Source organism: Protopterus annectens, chromosome 1.part0 (genome assembly GCF_019279795.1).
Source record: "Protopterus annectens isolate FY-2018-M chromosome 1.part0, PAN1.0, whole genome shotgun sequence".
NCBI lineage: Eukaryota > Metazoa > Chordata > Ceratodontiformes > Protopteridae > Protopterus > Protopterus annectens.
Window position 1 is genome coordinate 651,864,881 of NC_056725.1, and position 27,847 is coordinate 651,892,727.

Here is a 27,847-nt window from a genome sequence, read left to right on the forward strand (position 1 = left end):
TCCCCAAAGGAGAATTCTTCTGGTGGGGAAGCAGCTGGAATGGATTGTTCAGCATCTGAGTCTTCAAAATTGGAGAAAGGAGCCTCTGGCTGGTCTGTTATGTCTGATTCATCGGCAGAATCATCAGAGGACACAGGCTCGGGGGGCTCTGCCCTAGGTCTCTTCTCTGGGGGCTGAGAGGCCCTGTCTGGGTGAGATTGAGATCCCCTACTTAATGAAATTAAATCTTCTGCCAGAGTAAGCATTTGTGAACTAGAAGAGGGCCTGGTTGTAGGGCTTTAACAGGCACTGTTTTAGTAGTTTTGGCTGCTTTAGCCCTGGCAAAGGCCTTAATGGACATGGCTGCTGGAGGCCTAGCAGCACCACGTGCTGGGGTAGAGACATCCAAGGGAATGGTGTCTGATAAGTCAGTGGCAACCACCGTAGTGGATAAAATTTCTGAGGCCGATTCAAGAGAAGTAGCAGGGGCCTCAGTGGTAGTGATAGATTCAGCTGTACTTTGATCAGTTTTCTCGGTTTCGCCGAAACCGAGACACTCATGATTTGCTTAACCATGGTTTCGGCGAAACCACGGATCATGAGTGTCGGTCTTTATCTTTGCGTTTTTTAGCAGTTTGGGTAGTCGGAGGATCCGGCGGCATAATATACGCAAAATCAGAACCGAAAAACTGTTCAGCAAACTCCGACCGACGCCTAAGCGTTCGGTTGAATGAAGCACAGGCGAACAGGCTGCTACGTCGTGGGCTGGGCCTAAACAAGGCAGACAATAAGAGTGGAAATCTTTATGAGGTATTTGTTTCCCACAGGTTAAACAATTATTAACTTTTTCTGACATCGGCTGAGGCAAGAAAGAGTCCCCAACGGGGTACTTAGCTTTAGAAGTCTTCGAAGTAGTATTCGGTAGAAGTAATCTCTGGATCTGACCGACCGGCACTTGCGAACAGCTTCTGCTTCGGCGCACGCGGCAAGAAAGACTGAGGAAAATGGCGTCGGCTGATGCCTTTATACCCGAAGACCAACAGAGATGACGTCGGGTGAAGTGCGACATCAGCCGAAGCCGGACCCGGACTTTGGAATCCGGCCGACTGAAGGGCTGCCTGACGACAGGACAACCCCCAGTTGTTATGACTGCAGATGCATCCATGAAGGACATCGGGGCACTTATCTGAAACAGTTTGATGAACCAGGAAATGAAGAGGGTGTTCAGACAGACAATCAAAAGATGGCGTTCAGACTGGCGGCAAAGAAGTTCAGAGGATGGGTCATACAGATGTCACCTTTAAGCCCTACATTTACGCTGAGAGCATGCATGTGAAAAAGTGTACCTTAAAGCAACCTCAAGGCTTTAGCATACTGGTTGGATGTGGGGCCACCCTTGGCAGGGATCCCCATTGTAATGAATACTGCAACAGTGAAATGGAAGGACATAATACAACTGTGTAGATAATTTATCACAACTGTACAGGAAAAAGATCAATGTTGCAATACCCTTTCCCTCCATCATACCCACTCTCATTTGCCCTGGAGTAGGACTGGGACTATGGTACCATGTACAAGAAAGACCTGAAGAGGGTGCCAGGCAACAAACCTTTATTACACTGAGGTCAGATTGCAAAGGATGTTCTCTGACTAGGGTTGGTTAAAAACTGTGGTACTTGGGTTGCCTGCAGGCTTCAAGTCCCAAAACTTAGTACTACAACACTACTCTACGCAAACATTTACAAAGTACAGTTTTGTACCTACCATAAATGTAGATGTTCGAGGATCTCCATTGCTGCAGTCCTTACATATGGGTAGTCCGCTGTCCACCATCGGCCCGAATACCAAAGGGCTAGAACTGGCGGTCATCGGCGCCCGAGACTGACGTCAGTACGTGCCAGTACAAATGCGCATGACTGACGCCATATCCTCAGTCTTTCTTGCCTCAGACGCCAGAATGCAAAAAAAAAACCACCCAAAACCCAACCTAAAAAAAAAAGGGGGGGAAAGGAGGGAGGGAAAATTGGACTGCAGCAATGGAGATCCTCGAACATCTACATTTATGGTAGGTACAAAACTGTACTATGTTAGTCTCCCATTGCTGCAGTCCTTACATATGGGTAGAATCCCAGAGCAACGGAAAAAAGGGAGGCTGGCCAACTAAATAGCATTAGGAGCTGCTAACATGCCCTGTAAGATTGCAGTGGCAAACCCAGCCCTAGACCTAGAATAAAGAGGTAAATGATAATGCTTTGTAAAGGTATGTACAGAACTCCAAGTAGCTGCCTCTAGAATGTCTTTAGTAGCTACCCCTCTCAAAAAAGCAGTAGAGGTGGCCGTAGCCCTAGTAGAATGAGGCCTGATCCCAACTGGAACATCCTTTCCATGATGAGAGTAACAAAAAGCAATACAATGGCCAATCCACTTGGAAATAGTTTGTTTCGAGACAGCTTTCCCTTGTGAAGTCAAAGCAAAAGAAACAAATAATTGTTGAGATCTTCTGAACTGTTTGGTTCTGCTCAAATAATACCTTAACTGCCTATGTACATCCAAAGAATGCAAAACTTTTTCCCCTTTATTTTGGGGGTTAGCATAAAAAGTAGGCAAATGTATAGATTGGTTCAATGCCACATTAGAAATCACTTTAGGCATAAAAGTAGGATTAGTACGTAAGGAAACTCTGTCCTTGTGAAAAATCAGAAAAGGTTCCACTGCCATGAGGGCCTGTAATTCAGATACCCTTCTAGCAGAAGTAACAGCCAACAAAAAAGCAGTCTTCCAAGACAACTTCAATTCAGCTGTAGCTGCAGGTTCAAAAGGAGGCAGTCAGCTTTTCCAAAACAAAATTAAGATCCCAGGCAGGAGTAGGAGCTCTTCGTGGGGGTCTTATATTCTTTGCCCCTCTAAGAAACTGTTTAACCAATGGATGTGAAAACAAAGGAGGGTCACAATCATAGTGAGCAGAAATAGCTGCAGCATGCACTTTTACAGAAGAGAAGGACAAACCCTTGTCCAATAAAACAGTCAAATATTGCAATGTACAACTCAAATTAGGCAATTTGACATCAAAGCCTTTAGCTGAACTCCAAAGAAAAAATCTCTTCCATTTATCAGCATAAACCTTTCGAGTACTAGGTCCTGGCTTCCAAAATAACATCCAAAACTTGTTGAGGGAGCTGAAGGCCCTCCTTCTTTAAAACAGAATGCCAGGCTGTCAGGTGTAGGGATTGCACCCTGACATTGAGAAAATGATTGTTTTCCTGAGACAATAAGTGAGGAATCTGTGGTAATGGCCAAGGTGTCCCATGAATTAAGCTCCTCAACAGAGGGTACCAATGCTGACTAGGCCAATCCGGTGCTATAAGGATCATGCAAGGTTTGTCCCTCCTGACTTTCAACAGTACCTTTGGAAGAAGAGGCAAAGGAGGAAAAGCATACACGTGAAGGTTGCTCCAACTGAAGGATAGTGCATCTATTTTCCAGGCTTTTGGATGAAACAGCCTTGTGCAAAACAGTGGCAGTTGGAAATTCAGAGGAGAAGCGAACAGATCTATGTCTGGAGTTCCCCAAGCCATGGTCAACTGAAGAAATACCTGAGGGTCCAACTTCCATTTGTGAGGATCCACAATCTGTCTGCTCAGAACAACTGCTAAAGAATTTTGTGCTCCTGGCAGAAACTGTGCTCGAAGAGTGATGTGCAGATTTAAAGCAGTTTCCCATAACAGCATTGCTTGTCTGCAAAGAGGGTAAGAATGAGTTCCCCCCTGCTTGTTGATGTACCACATGACAGTTGTATTGTCTGTTCGAATCAACACCAGTCCTGGTTGAAGTACGCCCTTGAATGCTTCCAAAGCAAATTGAACTGCCAGCATCTCTTTCATGTTGATATGCAAGTGAAGTAGCTCTGGGGGCCAAAGGTCTTGAATCCATTTTCCTTTGAAATGAGCTCCCCAGGCTGACTCCGAGGCGTCTGTCGTTAATATCTGACTTGCCTCTGGTTGGGTCACAGAGAGTCCCTTGTTTAGGTGACATTCCTGAGCCCACCACACAAATTCTTTCTGAATGCAAGGTAGAATCCGAATGACAGTGTCCAAATCGTGGCTGTGTTGAGTCCAAACGCTTTTGAGATACCATTGTAGCTTCCTCATATGCAGTTTGGCATTGGGAAGTACTAGAATGCAAGATGCCATGAACCCCAAGGCTTGAAGGACTGTCCTTGCAGTCAGCCTGGACATTACTGATAGCTGTTGGAAGTATAGGTGAAGATTTCTTTGTTTGTCCGGGATAAGAAATGCCATCTGAGCAGCTGTATTCAGTCTTACACCCAGAAAACACATCTCTTGTGAGGGTACTAGACTGGACTTTATTTCGTTCACAGAATACCCTAGGCATCTTAAAACTGTCATTACATACTGCAGATGTTGAAGAAGTTCGTGCTTGCCTTGAGCCAGAATCAAACAGTCGTCCAGATAAGGATAAATTTGAATTCCTTTTAGTCTGAGAAAAGCTATTACTGGAGCCAGAACTTTTGTGAATACCCTGGGCGCAGTAGACAAGCCAAAGGGCAATGCAGAGAACTGATAATGCAAATTCCCATTCAGAAATCTCAGGAATTTCCTGCAACTGGGCCTGATAGGAATGTGAAGATAGGCCTCTTTGAGATCCAGAGTCACCATCCAGTGATCTTTGCCCAGCATAGGTAACAGCTGTTGCAGTGTTAACATCTTGAATTTTGGAATTTCCAGAAAGGTGTTTAGAATGGACAAATCCAGAATTGGTCTCCAAGTATTTCCTTTCTTTGGCACTAAGAAAAGACGGGAATAAAACCCTGTGCCTCTTTCTGCAGAAGGTACTTCTTGTATTGCTCCCAACTGAAGCAGAGAAGAAATTTGTGCCTGTGCTTCCAGTCTTTGCTGATGAGGCACATCCGGCATACCTTTGAAAGGAGGGAATGTGTGAAAATAAAATTTGTAGCCTCGATTTATTATGTCCAATACCCATTTGTCTTGGGTAACCAAATGCCAATTCCTTTTGAAAAGTCCCAGTTTTCCTCCTAGAGGAGCTGCCAGCAAGGCAGAGTCCGGCAGCTGAAGACACAGGTCATTGGGTCTGTTTCGAAAGGACTGACCCCTGCCCTCCCCAGCAGAAGGGGTAGAAGAACTCAAAAGTCCTAGAAGTAACAGGGCCCTGAGAGGAAGCCCTACCTCTACCTCGCCGACCTGCCCCTAGATTGATAATCCAAGAGGGAAAGACCATCCCTTAGCAGGCCAATTCCTACTGAACTTAGGGGCTGAACCTGTAAAAGTCCTTAACTGTCTGCATAGACTTAGCTTTTTCCTCCATTTTTTCAAAACTGATTCTACTGGAGGGCCAAAAGAACATCAGATTGCAGAGGAGCATCCATAATTCGAGCCTTAACATGCTCTGACAAGGTCTGATCTTTAAGCCAGGCATGCCTGCGAACAACTGAACTAGTAGCAGCCACCCTGGAAGAAGCCTGTAAAGCATCAAAACCACACTGCAAAGAATGCTTACCAACTTGGTCTGAAGCATGCACTAAATCCTGAAGCTCCTTACATTCAATACCTTCAGCTAAAGCATCTACTTTACATTTCAATTGGCCCAGCAAATAATTTTGATACCTGAGCATATGAAACTGACAATTTAAAGCTCTCATAGCCAAAGTAGAAGAGGTATACAGTTTTTACCCCACCTATCCAGGGCCCTAGCATCCTTGTCCAGAGGAACTGGATTCTTAACCACAGAAGCCCTAACACCTTTGGGGCCTTGAGTAATAGTTTCTGGATCAGCCCTAGGACTCTTATATAAGTACTTGTGAGCTTCCGGAACCCTGTAGTATCTATCTGGTTTAACTGGGGCAGGAGGCAGAGAATCTGGGTTAAGGGCAGCCTCAGAAAATACATCCTGAACAACATCCAGTACAGGGGGAATAGCCAAGGGCCTATGCTGAGGCAAAAATAAGAATTCTCTTAGCCTTTTACGAGAATCAGAATAATCCTGGCCTTCCCATTTGAAATGTTCTCTCATGGAATGCAAAGTCTCAGAGAAAGAAAAATCTTCTGGAGGGGACGCAGAGGGAGTAGTGTCCTCAGCCTCCGAATCAGAATAGGGAGGGAAATCCTGAAGTTCTTCCACAGAGGAATCTGACTCATTGGAAGACTGAACCAAACCCTCCAACTCTGTCTCTACCCTGGGCCTCTTCTCAGGGGGGGGCATAGAACCCCTAATTAAAGTAATCAAATCTTCAGCCATCTTTAACATGTGCTTCCTAGGAGCTGGACCCTGGGGACTAGCACCAGCAGGGGCAGACTTAGACTTAGAATGGCTTTTGCTTTGAGGAGGAGGAGGAGGCCTAACTACCCTATGAGGGGAGGGAACCACCGACATCTGAGAAGCACCCTCAGCCTGGCCTAACACAGGAGAAGCCACTTCCTGTAGTAACAAAGGCTCCCCTTGAGACTCAGGTAAACTTTCAGAAGGAGCCGCTGAAGTAGTCGGTGGTTCTACAGAACCGGCGTCCGGAGTGGACGACTCATCCTGTTTGGACTGCAAAGACTTCTCTTTGCGTTTCTTAGAAGAACCAGGCATCGGAGAATCCGACGGCATGTTGTAATTACAACGTTTACCAAACACAAGCCTAGCACAGTCCAACCGACGTTTAATAGTACGCTTGTTAAAAGTAGCACAAAAGCAACACCCAACAACGTCGTGCTCAGGCCCTAAACAAGGAATACAGAGTGAATGGTAATCCCTATGAGGAATCTGTTTCCCACAAGAAATACAGTTATTAACTTTTTCTGACATCCGTCAATACTGAGGCAAGAAAAAGACAAAAGTGTCCCCAACGGGGTACTTAGCCCAACTTGGTCTCCGGTCTGAAACTCGAAAACCGGCAATTCCAGAATGCCGAACGGCACTTGCAAATGCTGCTTCTGCTTAGGACCACGCGGCAAGAAAGACTGAGGATATGGCGTCGGTCATGCGCATTTGTACTGGCACGTACTGACGTCAGTCTCGGGCGCCGATGACCGACGCCAGTTCTAGCCCTTTGGTATTCGGGCCGATGGTGGACAGCGGACTACCCATATGTAAGGACTGCAGCAATGGGAGACGAAGAACATCTGCACTAAGTTATCTACAAAACTATACTTTCTGGAACATTTTTAAGCCTAAGATAGCAGACCCTGCCAAAAAGTGCCCCATCAGCTTGGGTAAAATAACCTTTAGCACTCTACAAAGCTTTTGGTTATCTAGCTCTTCTTTTTCAGCATTTTTTCCTAACTAACCAATACTCCTTGCACTTAACCAGGGGGTGATCTTCTCTCGGGGAGAGGCCGGCAAAGTTCAAGTCCTTCAATTTGCCAGGCTCTGCCTGCCACAAGCAGACCTTGATGGTAACCTTCCTGAACCTTCAAAACACAACCTTGGCTCTTTCTTCTCTCACATGGGGTACAGCCCTGTATGTTACATCTGATGGTCCACCTCACATCTAAAAGCAGGTGTGCTGGTTTAGCCAATCTCAGGGGTGCTAAGTGTGACAGAAAACATAAGCCCTCCTTAGGGAACAGGTGGCAACAAAGTACAAGAATAAAAAGGCCTGGTCCATAACAAACGCATCACAGTAGAGAGGAAGAAATGACATTTAACTGCAACAGTGGCCACAGCTAATCCAACACTTGATAAGTTGCCTACACAATTATACTTTCTTTTTGGGTCACCATTTAACTTCTACAGAAGGTTCCTAAAGCTTAGCCAAAGTGAGTAGCTGATCCCACAACAGGATTACGACTAGAATATGTCCTTCACGGTAGCAAAAGTAAATACAGCCTTAGCCTTCGGTATCAAATCAAACCTGTACTACCTAGGAAAGGAACGAGCTTCTAGGATGTCCGGTGCTAACCCTTTTTCCCCAAATGCCTTTACAGCAGCACTGACTCTTGTATGCCAAGTTCTGACCTTTTTAATGTCTTGCCACGTAAGCTAGGTCGGACCTTCTTAAATGTCTTGCCCCACCCCACACCATTTTTAAAACAAAGATGTACAAACAACTTGAGAGATTTCTGACACGAACTCATGCTTGGTACTACAAATAAATTATCCTATTTTCTGTAAGGCTTAGCTCTGTCTAAGCAATTATCCAGCTATGTACATTCAAGGAGTGCAGAAGTCTCTCTATTTTACTTTGAAGATCAGAAAACAATGCAAGCCGGAAAACTGTACTTCACAGCTATCCACAACAGCTTTTAGCATAAGGAAAGAGACTGGAGACACAAGGTCACTGTCTCTATGGAACTACAGGAAAAGCTTCTTGTAAAGAGAACCTAGCAGGTGTGGCAGCCAACATGGCATGAAAGACTACAGGTGGCCATCTTCCCCATTTTGCATCTACCTCAGGATTACCCGGACTTGCAGGACTAGGATGCTCAACCCGGGAAAGTTTTAAAGGCACAGTATGTTCTACTGGTAGGCCACAAACTCTGAATACTACCTCAGGCAAAGGCTCCTTAAATAGCCCAGACTGGGAAGGATGCTACCACCTTGATAAAGCAAAGGAAAAGGAATTGGGTGGGGGGGGGCACAGAATGAGGAGTTCCACACACAGTCCAAAATGCTCAAAGAACGGATGGAGAATGCAAAACTGAACTGCAGCAGTAACTATACTTCAACACCTAAAACTGGGACAAGTTGACAATACAACTTGTAGAACATTCTTTATGCAAGTCACTACTGCAGTCAAATTCATGAAGGACTTCCAAATCTCTCCCACCCCCTCACTCTACTGGGGTGTTGGGATTCCTGTGGAAGGCAGCAGTATGCCCTTCACAACTTCCACAATAAATCCCTCCCTAGCTCCTAACAATGTCCAGATTGTAGTGCTTGGAGACTGTATGAAATGAGGACCAGGTGACAACTTCCAGGATGTGAATAGTAGGGATCGCCTTTAAGAAAGCTATTTTATCTGCACACTTGTTTGAATGTGATCTTCTGACAACTGTTTGTATTATTTTCTGCCACAAATTCCTTGGCAAAGTAAGCTCCAGTTTGAGAAAGTTTTCTTTAAAATAGCAACCCCCATCTTACTCTATGCAAAGGCTACAGAAAGATGATGCATCTTTCGATAATCTTTTGCCTTAACGATAATCTTTTGTCTTAAGTAGATAGTACCAAAGTCCAAGGAATGCCACACCATTTTTACTTTGTTCTTTGGCAAGGGAAGGAACACAGATTTTTGGTCCTGGTTAGCTCTTCAAATAAATGATCTTTAGAGATAATTGGGGAAAGTAAGGGATTCATTCAGTTATTTGGGGGCTTTAAAGTCCCAGGTTGAAGTTGCGCTAAAATTTGTTAGCAAGTATACTGGCAGTGTCAGCTGGGTCAGAAATAGGTCGTCCCAAAATGAATACATTGTAAACAATGTAGGTTATTGGTAACAACACAGCTAAAGACTTTTATTAACTTCTGGTTCAGAAGCCAGTCTACATTCATAGTCTCCTTTACTCAATCGGGCAGTTTCATATTTTCATGGCTGTCTGAAAAACAGCAAGTACAATGGCAACTAAGCAGGTAAAGTTTTGTCAGCACATCCTCACAGAGTGAAGCAAAGTACATAACCAGCACCTCGAGAGCAAAACAAAAAAACAGCAAAAAGTGCAACAAAGCTGTAACAGTCCAGTCAACTAGTTGACCATTTGTATTTCAGACCTAAAAACCACACACAAGGTGGTAAAAAATATGGTACTTACTGCTAAAGTTTTACCAGATCCAGTTTGGGCAATGCCCACCATGTCACGACCCTTAAGAGCCACAGGAAACCCTTGGCACTGAATTGCTGTTGGCTCAGTGAAATTCTCCAGCAAAAGATTATGTATCACCTCTGCAATAATAAAGCAAACAATAATTAATAAAAAAAATTCTCAAGTATTGTGACAAAGCCACAGTTTAAATATATACCTGAAGTCTGCACAACTTTCACACACAAGATGCAGTTTTGCAAGTACATTCAGTAAAACAAGAAATTTCCCAGGACTACTGCTATAAGAGTTATTTATTTATTTCCAGTTTGATTACCGGGGAAGTCCACTGGGCCCAAGTGTGCCCGTTTTCAGTGGAGGCCCCAGGAGAAAAGCTCCATAATACAGTAAGACTACAAAAGTATAAAAGGTACAATATATAGTACAGTTTACAAACATGTACATTCAATATCACGCATGATCAAAGTTCATTTTGATATATATCTAATGGCTGTACTGTACAGATTCATTTGAACATATATTCTTACATTTGAAGTGTGGAAACACTACATACACTCTAAGTATGGAAATAATTTACATGCAATCATTTAAGGTAAGATGCCATTTACAAAGTTGAAATTGTGTACTGAATAACTATAAGAGAGTTGCAGAGAGCTCAAGTCCACTCTAGGAAACAGTTATGGGAATTATAGAGAGGTTAGAACGCAGGAGGAAAACCTCCTCTAGACTTCCAATAAATGAGAATTAAATAAAGGGTAGCAGCTGCATACCAACAATGCTGAACTATTTCGGAAATAAGTACAAAACTGGGGCACCTGGGTGCATTCAGCCTAACTTTTAAAGTGAAGCCCTGCTAATGTAAGCACATACGTTTCCATAGTATCCCTTCCTTGACAGGTCCTTGGGTAAATATTTCCTCTCCAGTTAAGGTGGCAGCAGTTTTTCTTCCCCAGCATAGCTCGTTCAGGGATGTGTGTGCTTCATGCTGTTAACACTGAATTCATAAATGCATTTCCCTCAAGCCACTAGCAAGCACTTGTCTACAGATTAAAGGAAAGCAGATCGGTTGTCAAGCCTTTATCAACTACATGTTGAGAGCTTCCTGTAAATTAGTGTTTAAAGACAATATCAACACATGGAATGGGAGAGGGTTACTACAGACTAAAAGGAGGTCTTCTTGTAGATTATCTGATATAGCAAGTAAACGGATTAAACACCCACTTCACAATGTTTGAGCAGGGTCACTGCTGCAGTGCTGATCTTTATCAACTGCAACTAGCTAGATGGGACGTCTGCTTTCAAACAGACTTCCAAGGTTTTACAAACATTCAGACTGGAGATTGACTACTCACTTAACCAGGGAGTCAGATACTGCACAGTTATGAAAAACAGCAGCCAATGCCAATTTAAGTGGAGAAGGAAGATCTCATTTTGAGAGAACAATAATGCCCCATAAATCCAACCTGTAGAAACCTTACGTACCAAGTCTTGCTTCTCCATTCCTTTAGGCCTTCTAAAGTGTTACAATTCAAATAATGACTTTTCTACTGTTTAGAAATACTGTGCATTTACCTCCATGGAGGATAGGATTTTTTCCTAGGAAAAAAAAAAATGAAAGGCTCTTCACTGTATGGTGATTATGGTTAGTCTAGTAACATCCTATAATCTTATGAGTACGTGGAAGACTGGAACAGGACAAGACACCATAAAAAAACCCTTCCTATTCGCTTAGGTAAGACATCAGAGTGCTAGCCTGTCTTAACTTTTGTTGGGTATGCAGCACCTCTGGAAATCTATACTCTGAAAGAAATCAGGCAGACATCATCCAGGCTGAAAGACTCAGACTCAAAAGTTTGGATGCAGTAGTGATCCTTCTTCCTGGATTAAAGGAGCTCAGGTTTGAAAAAGCCATTCCAGTTCTTCCTTTGGTTTGATGGAACAAGAAGGGGAACTAAGACTGCCTCGGAAACAACAGGAACTAAGAGGATGCAACCTTCAGTAGTCTGGGGATAATCAATAGTCTGGGGATAAGTGTAGTGGATGAGAAGGTGTAGGAAGCACTCTTCTTAACAAGAGATACAGAATGCATTTACTGCATAACCAGTCAATGGAATTCTTGATAGAACAACATCTCATGCCAGTGCTCAACCTCACAAGTGTTTCATTCACTTTTTGATCACTTTACTGAAATTTAAGACAAAGGGCCACGGGATATTCAAGCAAATTGCTTAACCTGCTGTCGCTTTTAGTCCCTGTTAGCTGATACAGCCTCAAAAAATTAGAACTGCAGCTTTAGAAAGTAATACACTCAACTGTTTTACCTCTTAGGCTTGCTACCTTTCCGTATGGTTTTACTTTCACTTTGAAAACCAAGTTGAAAGTCCTCTAGCTGGCTCTTAAATGATGTCACATCTGCCAGAGCTCTTGCTGTAGTTACAGGGACGTTTCCTCCCCCAAAGTGACATAAGCACTGCCTGATTTGCATGCACTGTAAAAGAGCCAGTGGACCTCACACATTGTGATGTCAGAGCGGTCTTGTCGAGCCCCCTACACCCTATAAGGGTGAACAAAAGTCTTACTTCTGTTGACTGTCTAACAGATTTATGTGAAATCTTTTGAAGGAGTTGCCAGTTCTGGGATTTGGGAGACTGCATTTTTGAAGCCAGTAATAATTTTATGGTAAAATCTCTCTATCAATAAAGTCAGGCTATTGTAAATATTGTATACAGTTGTTTAAAATATTTAAAAATATTATGTAAATGTTATTTTAATTGAAAAACATATTTGAGGAAAAAAATAAAAACAAAAAATGTCTATCTTCACTAGACAGAAATAAAATAATAATGCAGTTGAGTTTGCCATTGTGTAAGCTTTAAGATGAAATCTTTTAAACTCTTGTATATAGCATGGTTTTGTAATTGTGATGCAAACAGGAATAAGCAATATTTGACGCCTAGAAGCATCAGTAGGAGTTAACTGCAAATGTACCTGGAGGCATCGTTCAGATGTAATGAGTTAAGGGTGATCAAACCACTCAAGGGACAGGTGCTGAAAGATTAAACTATTCTTTCAAGTTATGTCTGCAGCTGTAACTTGCATAAAAAAGCATATTCATCTCAACCTAAATATCCATATGACAGAATTTTTTCTTAGCCTATTGGCTTTTCAGTGGGTAGTCTCCCACATAGAGATGGATGGTAAGGAAGGAGAGAAGTTGCCTTTGACTGCTACCTCTTCAGATCAGTTTCTTCTGAGAAGCTCACTTCTGCTTGAAATGATCAGCTGTGGAAAGTTTTGCAGAAAGATCAACTATAATTAGGACAATTCTACTGCATCTGAGGCACGTGGCTGGAGCAACTAAAATGGATTCTTTACTCTCCACCTCCCAAACATCTCTTGATGAAAAGGCCAAGCAGTTTCTTTTCCAGATGGGAGAAAGTACAGTTTTGTACCTACCATAAATGTAGATGTCCGATAGATATGCAACTGCAGTCATAACATATGGGTTGTCCTGCCTCAGGCAGCCCTCGGTCGGCCGGATTCCAAAGTCTGGGTCCGATATCGGCTGATGTCGCATTTCTCTCAGACGTCAGAGTGGCTGGAGTATATAAGCATCAGCCGACGCCATCTTCTTCAGTGTTTCTTGCCCCAGATGCCAGGTGTCCTCCAAGGAAGGCTGTAATCAAATTGGAAGGCAATGATAGGTTTCCAGACAATAAATAAGCAATAAACAGATACACCATAACAGATATCCCCAGCTAAGGATAACAGGGAGAGGAGTGGACCCAAGGCATAGAGGGAAGGAGGGAGGAAACGACTGCAGTTGCATATCTATCGGACATCTACATTTATGGTAGGTACAAAACTGTACTATGTCCTTCAAGAATGCAACTGCAGTCATAACATATGGGTTGAATACCATAGCTTAGCTGGGGGAGGAGGTATGCTTTAAGAAAAGGATGGTGTAGCTATCAATCCCTGCAGGACTGCCGAAGCAAAGCCTGCTCTGGATCTGGAATATAAGGGGAGGTTGTAGTGTTTGGAAAATGTATGCACGGAGCTCCATGTAGCAGCTTCTAGAATGTCTTTTGTAGGCACCCCTCTTAAAAATGCTGTAGAGGTGGCTGTAGCTCTGGTGGAGTGTGGTCTGACATTGGCTGACACTTTCCATGGAAAGAACAGAATCGGATGCAATGTCCAATCCATTTTGAAATTGTCGGTTCGGAAATTGCTTTTCCTTGTACTCCAGGGGCATAAACGACAAAAAGCTGATCAGACTTACTACTGGTCTTGGTTCTGTCTAGGTAGTAGCGAAGCTGTCTGTGTATGTCCAAGGTATGTAACAGTCTTTCCCCTTTGTTCTCAGGATTGGGAAAGAAAGTAGGCAGATGAATTGCTTGATTTAAAGAAATTAGAAGTTATGTACTTACCATAACGTTCCATCTGAGTAGGTGTATTCATTTGTCTGCAACCTGTGGGTCATGGATCCGATATCCCGAACTGGCATGGTTTTCCAGCTATGGATCCGAGCTCTCAGCTCCTCCCCTCACCCATAATGCCCTGCTCTCCCTACATGACCTCAGATCGAGTTTGCCATAAATCAAAATACCCTAGAAAGGGTAACACGTAATATGCAGGAAACGGACAAGGCCAGGGGGATAGGAGGGCGGGATGGTTGCAGACAAATGAATGCACCTACTCAGATGGAACGTTATGGTAAGTACATAACTTCTAAATCTGAAGTAGGAGATTCATTTGTCTGCAACCTGTGGGACAGAGTCCCCAGCTACCTGAATCTTGGGCGTCATGGAAGGATATTCCGAGCACTGAGCCAAAGGATGCTCTACCTCTAGATGTAATATCCAACTTGTAGTGGGAAATAAAGGTATGAGATGAAGCCCAAGTGGCTGCTGAACAAATATCATCCAGAGGAATCCTAGCTTTAAAGGCCGCTGAGGTAGAAACTGACCGGGTTGAATGGGCATGTACTCCCTCCGGTGCGGGCCTCCCAGAAGCTTGATAAGCCAATAAGATGCACTACGAAATCCAGCGTGATAAGGAGACTTTGGAAATTGGTTTACCCAAATTGAATTTAGCAAAGGAAATAAACAACTGGTCGGATTGCCTATGACCAGCTGTCCTGTTCAGATAAAATCGAAGTTGCCTGTGAACATCTAAGGAATGTAGCTTGTATTCACCTTTGTTTTGATATTTAGGAAAGAAAACAGGGAGGCTAATGGATTGATTAATATTTGCTTCTGAAGCTACCTTAGGAAGAAAGGACGGGTTGGTCCTGAGGTATACACGGTCCGGATGAAAGACCAAGTAAGGAGGCTTGATGGATAAGGCTTGAAGTTCCAAAACTCTCTTGGCCGAAGTAATGACTACTAAAAAGGCCATCTTGAAAGATAAAAATTTTAGATCTACCGTGGCCGCAGGTTCGAAGGGGGGAGCAGTCAAGGCCTGAAGAACCAAAGAAAGGTCCCATGGAGGAACCACTTGCTTTACAGGGGGTCTAAGAAGAAAAGTACCTTTTAGGAAGATTTTACACAATTTGGCAGACATCAGTGGACCGGAGTCATGACCAACATGATAGTGAGAAATTGCCGCAAGTTGTACTTTGACCGTGGAACTGCTGGCACCATCATTAAAAAGAGTGGTTAGGAAGTCAAGCACCAGAGGAAGGGGAACTGTGAAGGGGTCTAGACCTTGCCGCTCCACCCAAATGGAGAACCGTTTCCACTTGCTGCGGTAAACTTTCCTGGTAGATGGTTTATGAGCCGCTACCAGGATGGCCTTAACGGAAGACGAAATACCGGGAGTCCTGATTAGGAGTGGAACTGGAGCAGCCAAGCAGTTAGCTTCAGGTTGTCCAGATTCAGGGTTGATAGATGGGACGGGTGAGATCAGATCCGGAATGGGATCTAGAATCCAAGGTGGATTCACTGAGTGAGACCTTAGGAAAGGGAACCAGATCTGTCGAGGCCAGAATGGGGCAATGAGAATCATTCTGCAACCCAACCGAGAGGCTTTCTGAAGAACTTGGAGCATCAGAGGCAAAGGAGGGTAAGCGTAAAGAAGACCGGGGGGCCAAGCATGCACCAGAGCGTCTCTTGGGGTATCTCCGGGAGGAGGGATTAGAGCGAAAAAACTGTCACACTTGGTGTTTGAGGGAGACGCAAAAAGATCGCAACAAGGAGTTCCCCACCGTGCAAAGATGCGTTTCGCTACTTGAGCATTGAGAGACCACTCGTAAGGCGAGAGAATGGTGCGACTGAGCTTGTCCGCAAGGATGTTGGACCGACCCGGAATATGCGTTGCGATGAGAAAGCGGTTGGTGGAGATTGCCCATTCCCGCACTCTCATGGCTTCTCGACAAAGAGGGTAAGACCTGGTTCCCCCTGTTTGTTGATGTACCAGACGACAGACATGTTGTCCGACTGAATCGCAATAGTTCCCAAGGGAAGAAAGGCCTGTAGTGCTTGCAACGCTAAGAGCACTGCTCTCATCTCTAGAACATTGATATGCAGTAAGGTCTCTGAATCGTTCCACGTGCCTTGGACCGTCCGGCCTGCAAAATGCCCCCCCCCCACCAGAGGCGGAAGGCATCCGTGGTCACCGTGGCGAGAGGGGGAGAAGCACAAAAGAAGCGGCCTCCATGGAGATCCTGTGAGTGGAGCCACCACAAGAGGGACCGCTTGCAAGCCTTGCTGATCGCAATGGGATGATGCATAGGAAGAGCGAGATAAGACCACTGAACTAGGAGTGTCCACTGAAGGACCCGCATATTGAACCTGGCGAGAGGTAGAAGAGCTATCGCTGCGGCCATGGACCCTAGAGCCCTCAGGACCAATTCCGCCGGAACTGAGCTGGAGTGGAGGATGGCCCGCACCTGGAGCCGTAGGTTCTGAACTCTGTCCGCAGTGAGGAAGGCTCTTAACTGTCTCGTGTCTAACCTGGCACCTATAAAATCTATGAATTGCGTAGGGGCTAGGTTGGATTTTTCTGCATTTATTGTGATGCCCAGACGGGGAGCTAGATGGAGAAAGGAGTCTCGCGCCAATAATAGTAGATGCCTTGTTGGGGCGGTAAGGAGCCAGTCGTCCAGGTATGGGAAGACCTGTACCCCCTGAAGCCTCAGGTGGGCCGCTACCACTGCTAATACTTTGGTGAACAGCCTGGGGGCTGTAGTGAGAGGAAAGGGAAGGAGCCTGAATTGGTAGTGACTGGCTCCCAGCCGAGCTTAAGAAACCTCCTGGAGCGTCTGTCCATTAGAATGTGGTAGTACGCATCCTTGAGGTCTATAGAGCACATCCAGTGATTTTCTCCCAGAAGGGGGAGAATGGACTGCAAGGTAACCATTCGGAACTTCTCCTTGGGAACTGCCAGGTTTAAGAGTGACAGGTCTAATTATTGGTCTTAGGTCCCCCGTCTTTTGGCACTAAAAAGAACCTGGAGTAGAACCCTGATCTGATCTGGTCTGGGGGGACGGGCTGGATGGCTCTTCTTCAGCAGATGGCCAATTTCTGCCAAAGCGGCCTCCCACTGACCGGGTGGAACGTCGAGGAGGGACTTTAATTTTGGGATGTGATGAAATGGAATGAGGTATCCTCTGGATATGATGCAGAGGACCCAGCGGTCTGATGTTATGGACTCCCATGCCGCTAGGTGCTCCGAGAAACACCCCCCCCCCCGACTGCCTCCAGAGTGGAGCAGCCGGGCAACCCTTCAGGACTGCTGCTCAGGCCGTTCAGAGAAGGGTTCTCTGGACCCGAAGTTCCTGGGAGCCCCTCTGCCCCTGGGGCGGCATCCTCCCTGTCCTCCTCTGCCACGGAAGGACTGGTTGTCCGGAGCGGGTTGGGACTGCTGCGACTTCCGGAACCACATCTTCTTCTGGCCCTTTTGGTTCCTAGAATAGGACCTCTGGGGCACAGAGAAGCGGATTCCGACGGCAGACAGCGTCTTCCCATCCTTCTCACTCTGGGTCAAAGTATCGTGAACAGTTTTGCCAAAAAGGGCAGAACCATCGAAGGGGGCGTTCGCGAATGACGCCTTGAAGGGCTCCGTGAAATCGCAATGGCGGAGCCAGGCCTGTCGTCTGGTAACTAGGCCTACCCCTGCGGCTCTAGCGGCTCCCTCCGTAGCATGGGACAGTAACCGCATAGAGGAATTAGTCACGGACCTGAGAGTGGCCATACAGGTGGAGTGCAACAGTTTGTCCTCCTCCAACATGGACTCTGGGGGGGATGCAGCGTATTCCTTGATAAGATCGCGCTGCATCCTGATCACATGTGCCATGTAGTTGAGCGCCCTCACTGAAAAGGTCGCTGAACTAAACATTCGCTTCCCCAAGCGGTCCATCATCCGAGACTCCTTGCTCGGAGGATGGACTGAGGGACTCTCCTGTGCGAGTTCCCTCTTGGTGGCTGCAGCCGTCAACACGGCATCTACCGGAGGCCCTTTGCTCCAGTGGGCACGGTCTGCCGGGGGACTAAGGATGCGGTCTGGCCTTCTGGGGATTGGCTCCATGGTGTCCGGTTCCTTCCACGCCCTGGTGGTAATTAGGTCCACCAGGGGGTCGGCAGGAGGGGACACCCAAGAGGTAGACAGGCCCACTTCAAATGCCTCCAAGAACACTGACTCGTCCGAGGAAGACTTGGGGGCAGACCACCACCCCCTTATACGAAGCATTTCCATGATGTCTCCAAAGGAGACATCCTCGGGGGGGTGATCTTGGGGAGCCTTCCCCTTCCACCAAATCCATGTCTTCTGTGAGAGACTCGGGGGAGTCTATGCCTCCTTTTACACGTATGCTTGCGAGGTGCATCCTCAGGGGGGCTGTCCGAGGAACCCTCGCGAGCGGTGTCCTGTTCCAATGGAACAACTTGGGGCAATGGAGCGGGCTGTCCCAGTGGCCGGATGGTGGAAGCCTGACACACTGCAGATGGAGCGCGGGAAGGAGCCGAAGCAAGTGCCGGGGGTCCGGAAACCCTCAACAGGGCCCTCTCCACTACATCAAAAGCAGAGGGGGAGCCAACCTCGACCAAAGGATCCGATAATCAGCTCCCCCTCGGATCCGAAGAGTGGATCGGAGCCAGCCCAGAGGCATTCGGATCAGAGGGGGCAGCGCGCTCCGACACAGACTGCGCCGAAGAAACACTAATCCCCCCGGATCTGAAGCTCGGATCCAGGCTCCGAGAGGTCGGATCCGAAGCACTCGAGGGCAGGGTCGGATCCGAAGTACCTAGTACTATCGGCGCCGACCCACCCCCGGCTCCGAAGTTGCTCGGCTCCAATCGCTCCGAACCCGGGTAGCGGGTCGGAGAAGGAGCTATAGGTTTGAAAAAGGGGGGAGGCAGGAGCACTCCCATCTGCATCTGGGCCTGGATGAACCTTCTCATCATCCGGTCCAGATCAGCGTCAGATAAACTATATGTAGATCTCGACGAGGCTACCGAGGTAGGCCTTGAGTGCCTCCTCGATAGCCTCGACGGAGATCGGGTCTCCTCCTCCTCAGGTCCCGGTGAGAAGCAGACCGGAGACCGGAGCCGAGGAGGGGGAGCAGTAGACAGGAGGCGGAGGAGAAGCCCGCTTAGCAGGCGGGCGAAACAGATGTCTCGGCCCACCGCTTGTGGTGCTTCTCTCTCCGTCCTTTTTCTTCCCTCTCCTCCAAACCACTAGAGGGAGGTTGAGTCCCAGGTGGAGGAGGGGAGCAGGAGAGGAGGAACCAGACACGGTACCCCTGAAGGAGCGGTAGCCGAAGCCGTGTCCGGGGGCAGAAGTCCCGCCAGGACCAGCTTCGACCTCCGCTCCTTCAATGCCCTGGGGTTGAACCCTGCACAAATGGAACACCCAGAAGTGAGGTGTTCAACCCCAAGGCATCGAACGCACCGAGTGTGGCCCTCAGCAGGAGAAAGCTTATGGCCACACTCGGAGCACTTCGAGAAGAAAGCCTTAGGGGCTTCAGACATACTAAGGATTTTTTTTTTTTTAAATAATAAGTGCTAACTAGCCACAAAGAAAAAACACAGGCCCAAACACACACTACGCACCAGCGAGGGGAGGGATAAATAAAAGTTATAAAGTTATTAAAAAAACTTTAAATTTTAAACTCAAAAGATAGGGAACTTAACACTTCCACACAAAACTGACTAAAAACTTTAGAATTAAATGCTTGTAAAAATATAACAATAGACACTTAGCTGAAGAGCTCTAAAATCCAGTCTGGTCACCAGCGCGGCAAACTAGATCTGAGGTCATGTAGGGAGAGCAGGGCATTATGGGTGAGGGGAGGAGCTGAGAGCTCGGATCCATAGCTGGAAAACCATGCCGGTTCAGATCCGATATCGGATCCATGACCCACAGGTTGCAGACAAATGAATCTCCTACTTCAGATCCCTAGATACCACTTTTGGCAGAAAGGTAGGGTTGGTTCGTAAGGAGACCCTGTCTCTGTGAAATGTTATGAACGGTGGTATTGCCATTAGGGCCTGTAATTCCAAAACCCTTCTTGCTGAGGTAATGGCCAGCAGGAAAGCTGTCTTCCAGGAAAGAAATTGTAAATCCACAGAAGCTGCTGGCTCGAAGGGAGGTAGAGTCAATTTTTCTAGGACAAAATTGAGGTCCCAAGCTGGTACTGGTGCCTTTCTTGGGGGCTTTATATTCTTGATTCCTCTAAGAAATTGCCTTAAAGGATGAGAAAACACAGGCGGATCAGTGTTGTATCTAGCTGAGATAGCTGAAGCATGTATTTTTATGGAAGAGTATGAGAGTCCATTATGTAGCATATCTGCCAAGTATTCCAGAATGAGTGGGATGCTCAAAAGTGATGCATCATGACCCTTGTTGGTATTCCAAATGCTGAATCTCTTCCATTTGGCTGAGTAAGCCTTTCTGGTGGATGGTCTGCGGGCTTCTGTTAGTATCCGCTGAACTTCCTTGGAGAGAGGTAAATTGAGGTTATTTATGGGATCTCCCAAGCTGTTAGCTGTAGCGTCTGGATGTTGGGATGAACTGTCCTGAAGTTGTGTGGAGTCAAAAGTTGGGGCCATTGGGGAAGGGCCCACGTTTTGTTGTGGCATATGCTCCGTAGTAGTGGGTACCAGTGTTGTCTTGGCCAGTCTGGAGCTATTAGGATCCCCTTCGGCTGCTCTGCTTTGATCTTTAGTAACACTGTGGTCATCAGTGGCAGAGGTGGAAATGCACAAATTATTAGGGAGCTCCAGTTGAATGAGAGAGCATCTATTTTCCATGCTTGTGGATGATATGTCCTTGAGCAGAACTTTTGTAAGTGATGATTGAGGTGGGAGGCAAATAGGTCTACGTCCGGCCTGCCCCATGTCGAGGTGAGTCATATAAAGATGTCTGGATGCAGCCTCCATTCGTGGGGGTCTAGGAAATTCCTGCTTAGACTGTCCGCCAGAACATTGTCTTTGCCTGGAACAAACTGGGATTATAACTGTATGTTTAGACTCAGTGATTTTTCCCAAAGATTCATTGTCAGCCTGCAAAGGGGGTAAGAATGAGTGCCCCCCTGCTCGTTTATGTACCACATCACAGTGGTGTTGTCTGTCCGTATTAGTAGGTGGCCTTGTTGAAGTTGTTGTCCAACGGCCTCGATGGCATGCATTACTGCCAGCATTTCTTTTTGGTTGATATGCAGATGTGTTTCCTTTGGAGACCATTGTCCTTGAATACATCTGCCTTCCATGTGCACCCCCCATCCAAGGTCTGAGGCGTCTGTGGTCATGGTCTGTGTTATCTGAGGTTTTTTGAACGACATACCTGTGTTTGACTGGCTTACTGTGGCCCACCATAGAAATTCCTTTTGAAGACATGGAATGAGTGGAATAGTTGCTTCTAGGTTGTTGCTGTGTTGAGACCATAAGCTTTTTAGGTACCACTGAAGCTTTCTCATGTGTAGTCTTGCTAGTGGAACCAGGAGAATGCAGGATGCCATGTAACCCAGGGCCTGTAGGAATCTCCTTGCAGTCATCTGGGTGAGCTTTGCTAAACTTTTGAAGCAATGAGTCAACTTCTTTTGCTTGTCTTCTGTCAGGTAAGCCATTTGAGAGGCTGTGTCTAGTTTGGCTCCCAAGAAGGTTATTTGCTGGGATGGCTGAAGTCTTGACTTTTGAAAGTTGACTGTGTATCCCAGAGCCTGTAGCAAGTGTATGACATAATTCAAGTTTTTTGTCCAGGTTAGTTTGTTGTCCGCTTGTATGAGGCAATCGTCCAGGTACGGGTAGATTTGAATCCCCTGGAGCCTGCAATGAGCAATTACTGATGCCAGGCATTTCGTGAATACTCTGGGCGCAGTAGATAAGCCAAATGGCAATGCTGAGAATTGATAATGCTCTGGCCCTGCAAGAAATCTGAGGTATCTTCTGCAGCTGTGTCTGATAGGGACATGAAGGTATGCCTCCTTGAGGTCCAGAGTAATCAGCCAAGACCCCTTGCCCAGCATGGGAAGGAGTTGCTGTAGAGTCAGCATTTTGAACTTTGGTACTATGAGAAAAGTGTTTAAAGCGGACAAGTCCAGTATTGGTATCCATTGAGTTTCTTTTCTTGGAACAAGGAACAGTCTTGAATAAAACCCCTGACCTTGTTCTTGTTGTGGAACTTTTTCTATTGCTTTGATCTGAGCAAGCAGAGAAATTTGCTTGATAGCCTCTGCCCTCTGATTTTGTGGAAGGTTTGGCATGCCTTGTTTTCTTGACAAGGTATGAAAATGGAACCTGTAACCGTGGTCTATAATGTCCAAAATCCATTTCTCTTTTGTCAGTTTGTGCCAATTTTTTGAAAACAGAGATAATTTTCCGCCCAAAGGAGCTTCTGTTTGCTCCTTGGTCAGCGGAACTAGAGGAAAGTCATTGAGATTGTCCCTGCGGGCAGGAGAAACCCTGTGTCACTTCTTTGGTTTGCTGGTTGCCATTGTCGCCCCTGTAGGATCCTCTGTATTGCCCTCTTCCTCGGGCATGCCTGTTTTTGCCCCTTTGAAATCTTTCCAGGATTAGGAAAGGACCAGTTTTTAGAAGGCCAGTTCCTGCTGAATCTGGGTGGCTGAACCTGGAGGAAATCTTTGACTGTCTGAACTGACTTGGCTTTTTCCTCAATGGACTTTAACACATCTTTAGCATTAGCACCAAAAAGCTTGTTCTTTACCAAGGGTGCATCAAGAAGTTTTGCCTTAACATGATCTGGTAAAGGTTGTTCTTTTAACCATGCATGTCTACGAATGACCGCCCCTGTCATAGCCGCCTACATGAAGCTTCCAATGCATCATATCCACACTGTAGAAAGTGATTGCTAACCTGCTGAGAATTATGAACAGCCTCCTGCAAAGACTTCCTATCTAAAGGTTCAGGAGAGGCCAATCTTTTCTGTAAATCATCTAACAAGAAATCCTGATTTTGAAACATGTGAAAGAGACAATTGAGAGCACTCATAGATAAAGTAGTGGAGGTGTAAACCTTCTTCCCCCATCTCTCTAAGGACCTTGCTTCCCTGTCGGAAGGCAAAGGGTTTTTGGAGGTGGTAGCTGAAACCCCTTTAGGCCCCTAGGAAATTTTTCTAAATCAACAGCATGGGCCCTAAAGAAATGAGAATGGGTTTCTGGGACCCTATAGTATCTGTCAGGCTTGACAGGAGCAGGAGGAAGAGTATCAGGGGTAACACTGGAGTCAGAGTATAAATCATCCAAAACATCAATCACAGGAGGTATAGCTAAGGGTCTGTGTTGGGGTTTTTTAAGGAAGGTTCAAAGGCGCTTTCTGGAATCAGAATATTCCTGGCCTTGCCACTGAAAATGCTCCCTCATGGAATGCAGAACTTCCCCAAAAGAAAAATCCTCAGGAGGAGAGGCCGAGGGAATGGAGTCCTCTGCATCTGAAAACTCATAGGTCTGGAAGGGCTCTTCCTGGTTTTCGGAGTGAACAGAGTCCTCAGAATCTTCATCTGAAGGAAGAGGGTCAGAGGGTTCAACCCTGGGCCTCTTATCAGGAGGAGGCTGGGATCCTCTCTCAGGATGGGCCTGGGAACCTCTGATCAGGGAAATTAAATCTGCGGCCATAGACATGATTTGAGTTTCAGGAGTAGGCTGAGGTAAGGTTTTAGCAGTAAGATGCTTGGCCTTGCTGGCTGCCTTAGCACATGTGTAGGCCTTGATAGACATGGACATGGGAGGCCTAGCCGCTCCACGTGCAGGAGTGACCTTATCAACAGCAATGGTCTCGGGCATTTCCACGGTTTCAGTATCCGGAGGAAAATCAATAACTGGCGGAGTGGCCTCCGGTATCGGAGGTATCAGTAATGCAGTGTCTTCGGTTCGAAGCGGTGGAAAAAACACCTCAGAGGGAACCGGGGCACTCGCGGTTTTTTTTGGCGTGGTGTCGGTGGAAGACGCGGGCCGAGGATGTCGGTCCCGGTCTTTTCGTTTCTTAGGAGTATGTGTTGTCGGTTGTTCCGACGGCATTGTATAATCAAATTTTTCGCCGAAAAAGTCTTCAGCGAACTCCGCCCGGCGCCTGAGAGTGCGCTTATTGAAGCGAGCACAGGCAGAGACGTCGTGGTCTGGGCCAAGGCAAGGGAGGCAGTAAGAATGGAAATCCTTATGAGGTATTTGTTTACCACAAGACAAACAATTATTTACTTTTTCAGTAATTTCTGACATCAGCTGAGGCAAGAAAAGGTCCCCAACGGGATACTTGGATTTTTTGATGACTTCGGTTTCGAAGAATACAGGAGCTGACCGACCGGCACTTGCGAACTGCTTCTGCTTCGGGCAACGCGTGGCAAGAAAGACTGAAGATGGCGTCGGCTGATGCTTATATACTCCAGCCGCTCTGACGTCGGAGAGAAATGCAACATCAGCCGACGTTGGACCCAGACTTTGGAATCCGGCCGACCGAGGGCTGCCTGAGGCAGGACAACCCATATGTTATGACTGCAGTTGCATTCTTGAAGGACATCCCTGATATATGCCAAGCCCTGGTCAACCAGGAATATCTACTTCAAAACATGCACTGCCCCATAGCCACATTTTATTTAATGGTGAGTTACCTAGGTTTAAAAGACCATTTGGACAATTCCAATATTACTCTTTGTGGCCTCATCCTACATTGCCAGAAGCTGTATCCTGTATCTAACCAAGAATCCCACTTAATATTTCACTACATGGGTCAAAGTCAATAGGTCTAAAAGGCCAAGGCAATGGCCTCCCTTTTTCTGCCAGACTTTCCTGGACCGCTGCTCTTCATAATGACAGGAAGCATACTAAATCTGGAGTCCCTGGCAACATCTATGTAGGCTACCTACAGCACCAAGGACAGGGTCAGGCAAAATAGACACCATAAAATAAGTGTGGCTTCCTGAAGACAATAATTCAAATCAATCTTTCACCACCTGCAGCACTGGAAACATGGCACTAGGTTCAAAGGTTCACAGATTAGTAATAGGCTAACTTGCTCTTGTGGGCCATTTTAAGCTTAGCCAGTTAACCCATGTAAGAATCAAACCTTGCACCCTGTAAGGCAAATATCTTGACTATTATGCCAACCTCCCTCCCCTATTTGCAGGTCTTTGTTCCTTTATCTGTAAAAGGACAAAATTCTTTGCAAAACTCCATCTCATTAAGCAAACTTGGCATCCCCTCATTAGGCAAGGTCCATCTCACCAAGAGATGCATGTGAAATTCAAGATGTGATGCAAAGCAGTCAATGGAGTAGGTTAAAGGAGAGGAAAAAATTACAGTTTTGTACCTACCATAAATGTAGATGTCCGATAGGTATGCATCTGCAGTCATAACATATGGGTTGTCCTGCCTCAGGCAGCCCTTCGGTCAGCTGGATTCCAAAGTCTGGGTCTGGCCTCGGCTGATGTCGCACTTTCCCCGACGTCATAGCTCCTGGGGTATAAAGGCATCAGCCGACGCCATTTTCCTCAATGTTTCTTGCCCCAGATGCCAGGTGCCCTCTAGGAAGGCTAAATTTGGATAATGCTGAAAAGTTCCACACAGTAGCAAAATATATACATATATATAAATATATACAAACAAATACACCATAATAGATTCCCCCAGTTAGCGGAAAGAGGGGTAAGAACCCTAGGAAAACCACAGAGGGGAAGGAGGGTGGGTAATCCTGACTGCAGATGCATACCTATCGGACATCTACATTTATGGTAGGTACAAAACTGTACTATGTCCTTCAAGGATGCATCTGCAGTCATAACATATGGGTAGAATACCATAGCCAAACTGGGGGAGGAGGTACTAAGAGAAGGATGGTGTAGTTAAAATCCCCTGCAGAACTGCAGTTGCAAACACTGCTCGGGATCTGGAGTATAAAGGTAGATTGTAATGCTTGGCAAATGTATGCACGGAGCTCCAAGTAGCAGCTTCTAAAATGTCCTTGGTAGCCACCCCTCGTAGGAAAGCTGTAGTGGTGGCTGTGGCCATTGTGGAATGAGGCCTGATATTTTCAGGAGCTGTCTTTCCATGAAAGGAGTAGCAAAAACGAATGCAATTTCCTATCCATTTTGAAATTGTCTGTTTGGAAATTGCTCTTCCTTGCACCCCAGTTGCATATGCTATAAAAAGTTGGTCAGTTTTTCTGTTGGTTTTAGTTCTGTCCAGATAGTAGCGTAGCTGTCTGTGTATATCCAAGGTGTGCAAAAGTTTCTCTCCTTTGTTCTGTGGGTTAGGGAAGAAAGTAGGCAAATGAATAGCTTGGTTCAAGGATACACTGGATACCACCTTTGGCATGAAAGTAGGATTGGTTCTCAGTGACACTCTATCCTGGTGGAAAAGGAAAGGCTGCACTGCCATTAATGCCTGTAACTCGGATACTCTTCTTGCTGAAGTGATTGCCAAAAGAAAAGCAGTTTTCCAAGACAGAAACTGTAGGTCTGCTGATGCTGCTGGTTCAAAAGGAGGTAGTATCCATTTCTCCAGTACAAAATTGAGATCCCATGCAGGTAGAGGGGGTCTCCTTGGAGGTTTAACATTTTTGATCCCTCTCAAAAATGGTCTGAGCAGAGGGTGAGAGAAGATAGGTGGATCCATATTGTATTCTGCTGAAATTGCTGAAGCATGAATCTTAATGGAGGAGTAGGACAGGCCATTGTGGAACAATTCTGCTAAGTACTCTAGGATGTGTGCTAGGTTTGCCACGGAGACATCTGTGCCCTTTGATGTACTCCAAATGAGGAATCTCTTCCATTTAGCCGAGTATGTCTTCCTGGTGGAAGGTCTGCAAGCCTCCAGGATAATGTCCTTCACCCTCTGAGATAAAACAGTTTGGTTTTAAGGAATTTTCCAGGCAGTTAGTTGCAATGTTTTCAAGTTTGGATGCAGGGTCTTGAAATTGTTCTGCGTTAGAAGAAGAGGCCATAGGGGAAGAGGCCATGAGTTCGCCTGAGACATGCTTCTCAGTAGCGGATACCAGTGTTGCCTTGGCCAGTCCGGAGCTATTAGTATCACCTTTGGCTGTTCTTCCCTGATCTTCAGTAGAACCTTGTACATCAATGGGAGAGGTGGAAAGGCATATACTGTTAGGGCATTCCAGCTGAAAGAGAGAGTCCACCCTCCAGGCTTGTGGGTGGTATGTCCTTGAGCAGAATTTTTTCAGTTGGTGGTTGAGTGGGGAGGCGAACAGATCTATCTCTGGTATTCCCCATTTCTTTGTTATGAGTTTGAAGATGTCTGGATGCAGCATCCATTCGTGTGCATCCGTGGTAGTTCTGCTTAAACTGTCTGCTAGTGAATTTTCTTTTCCTGGTACGAATTTGGCCTGTAGCTGGATATTGACATTCAGGCATAGGCTCCACAGATTCATTGCCATCCGGCATAGAGGGTAGGAATGTGTGCCTCCTTGTCTGTTTATGTACCACATGACCGTGGTGTTGTCTGTCCTTATTAACAGATGTCCTTGCTGGAGGAATGGTTTGAATGCCTCGATTGCATGCCTCACTGCCAGCATTTCCTTTTGGTTTATGTGCATGCTTAGTTGCCCTTGAGGCCATAGGCCTTGGATGTATTTGTCCTCCATGTGTGCTCCCCATCCTTGGTCTGAGGCGTCCGTGGTGATGGTCTGCCT

At 46.1% G+C, this 27,847-nt stretch overlaps 1 protein-coding gene across 1 annotated transcript in view; it reads right to left on the minus strand.

Moving 5' to 3' along the window:
• The window catches only part of LOC122793771 (probable ATP-dependent RNA helicase DDX17), a 1,394,853-nt gene that overhangs the window by 1,037,625 nt on the left and 329,381 nt on the right, over window positions 1-27,847 (minus strand). The window contains exon 4 of the mRNA XM_044061964.1: window positions 9,744-9,874. Coding sequence (XP_043917899.1) covers window positions 9,744-9,874 — 131 coding nt within the window. The remainder of the gene's footprint in view (window positions 1-9,743; window positions 9,875-27,847) is intronic.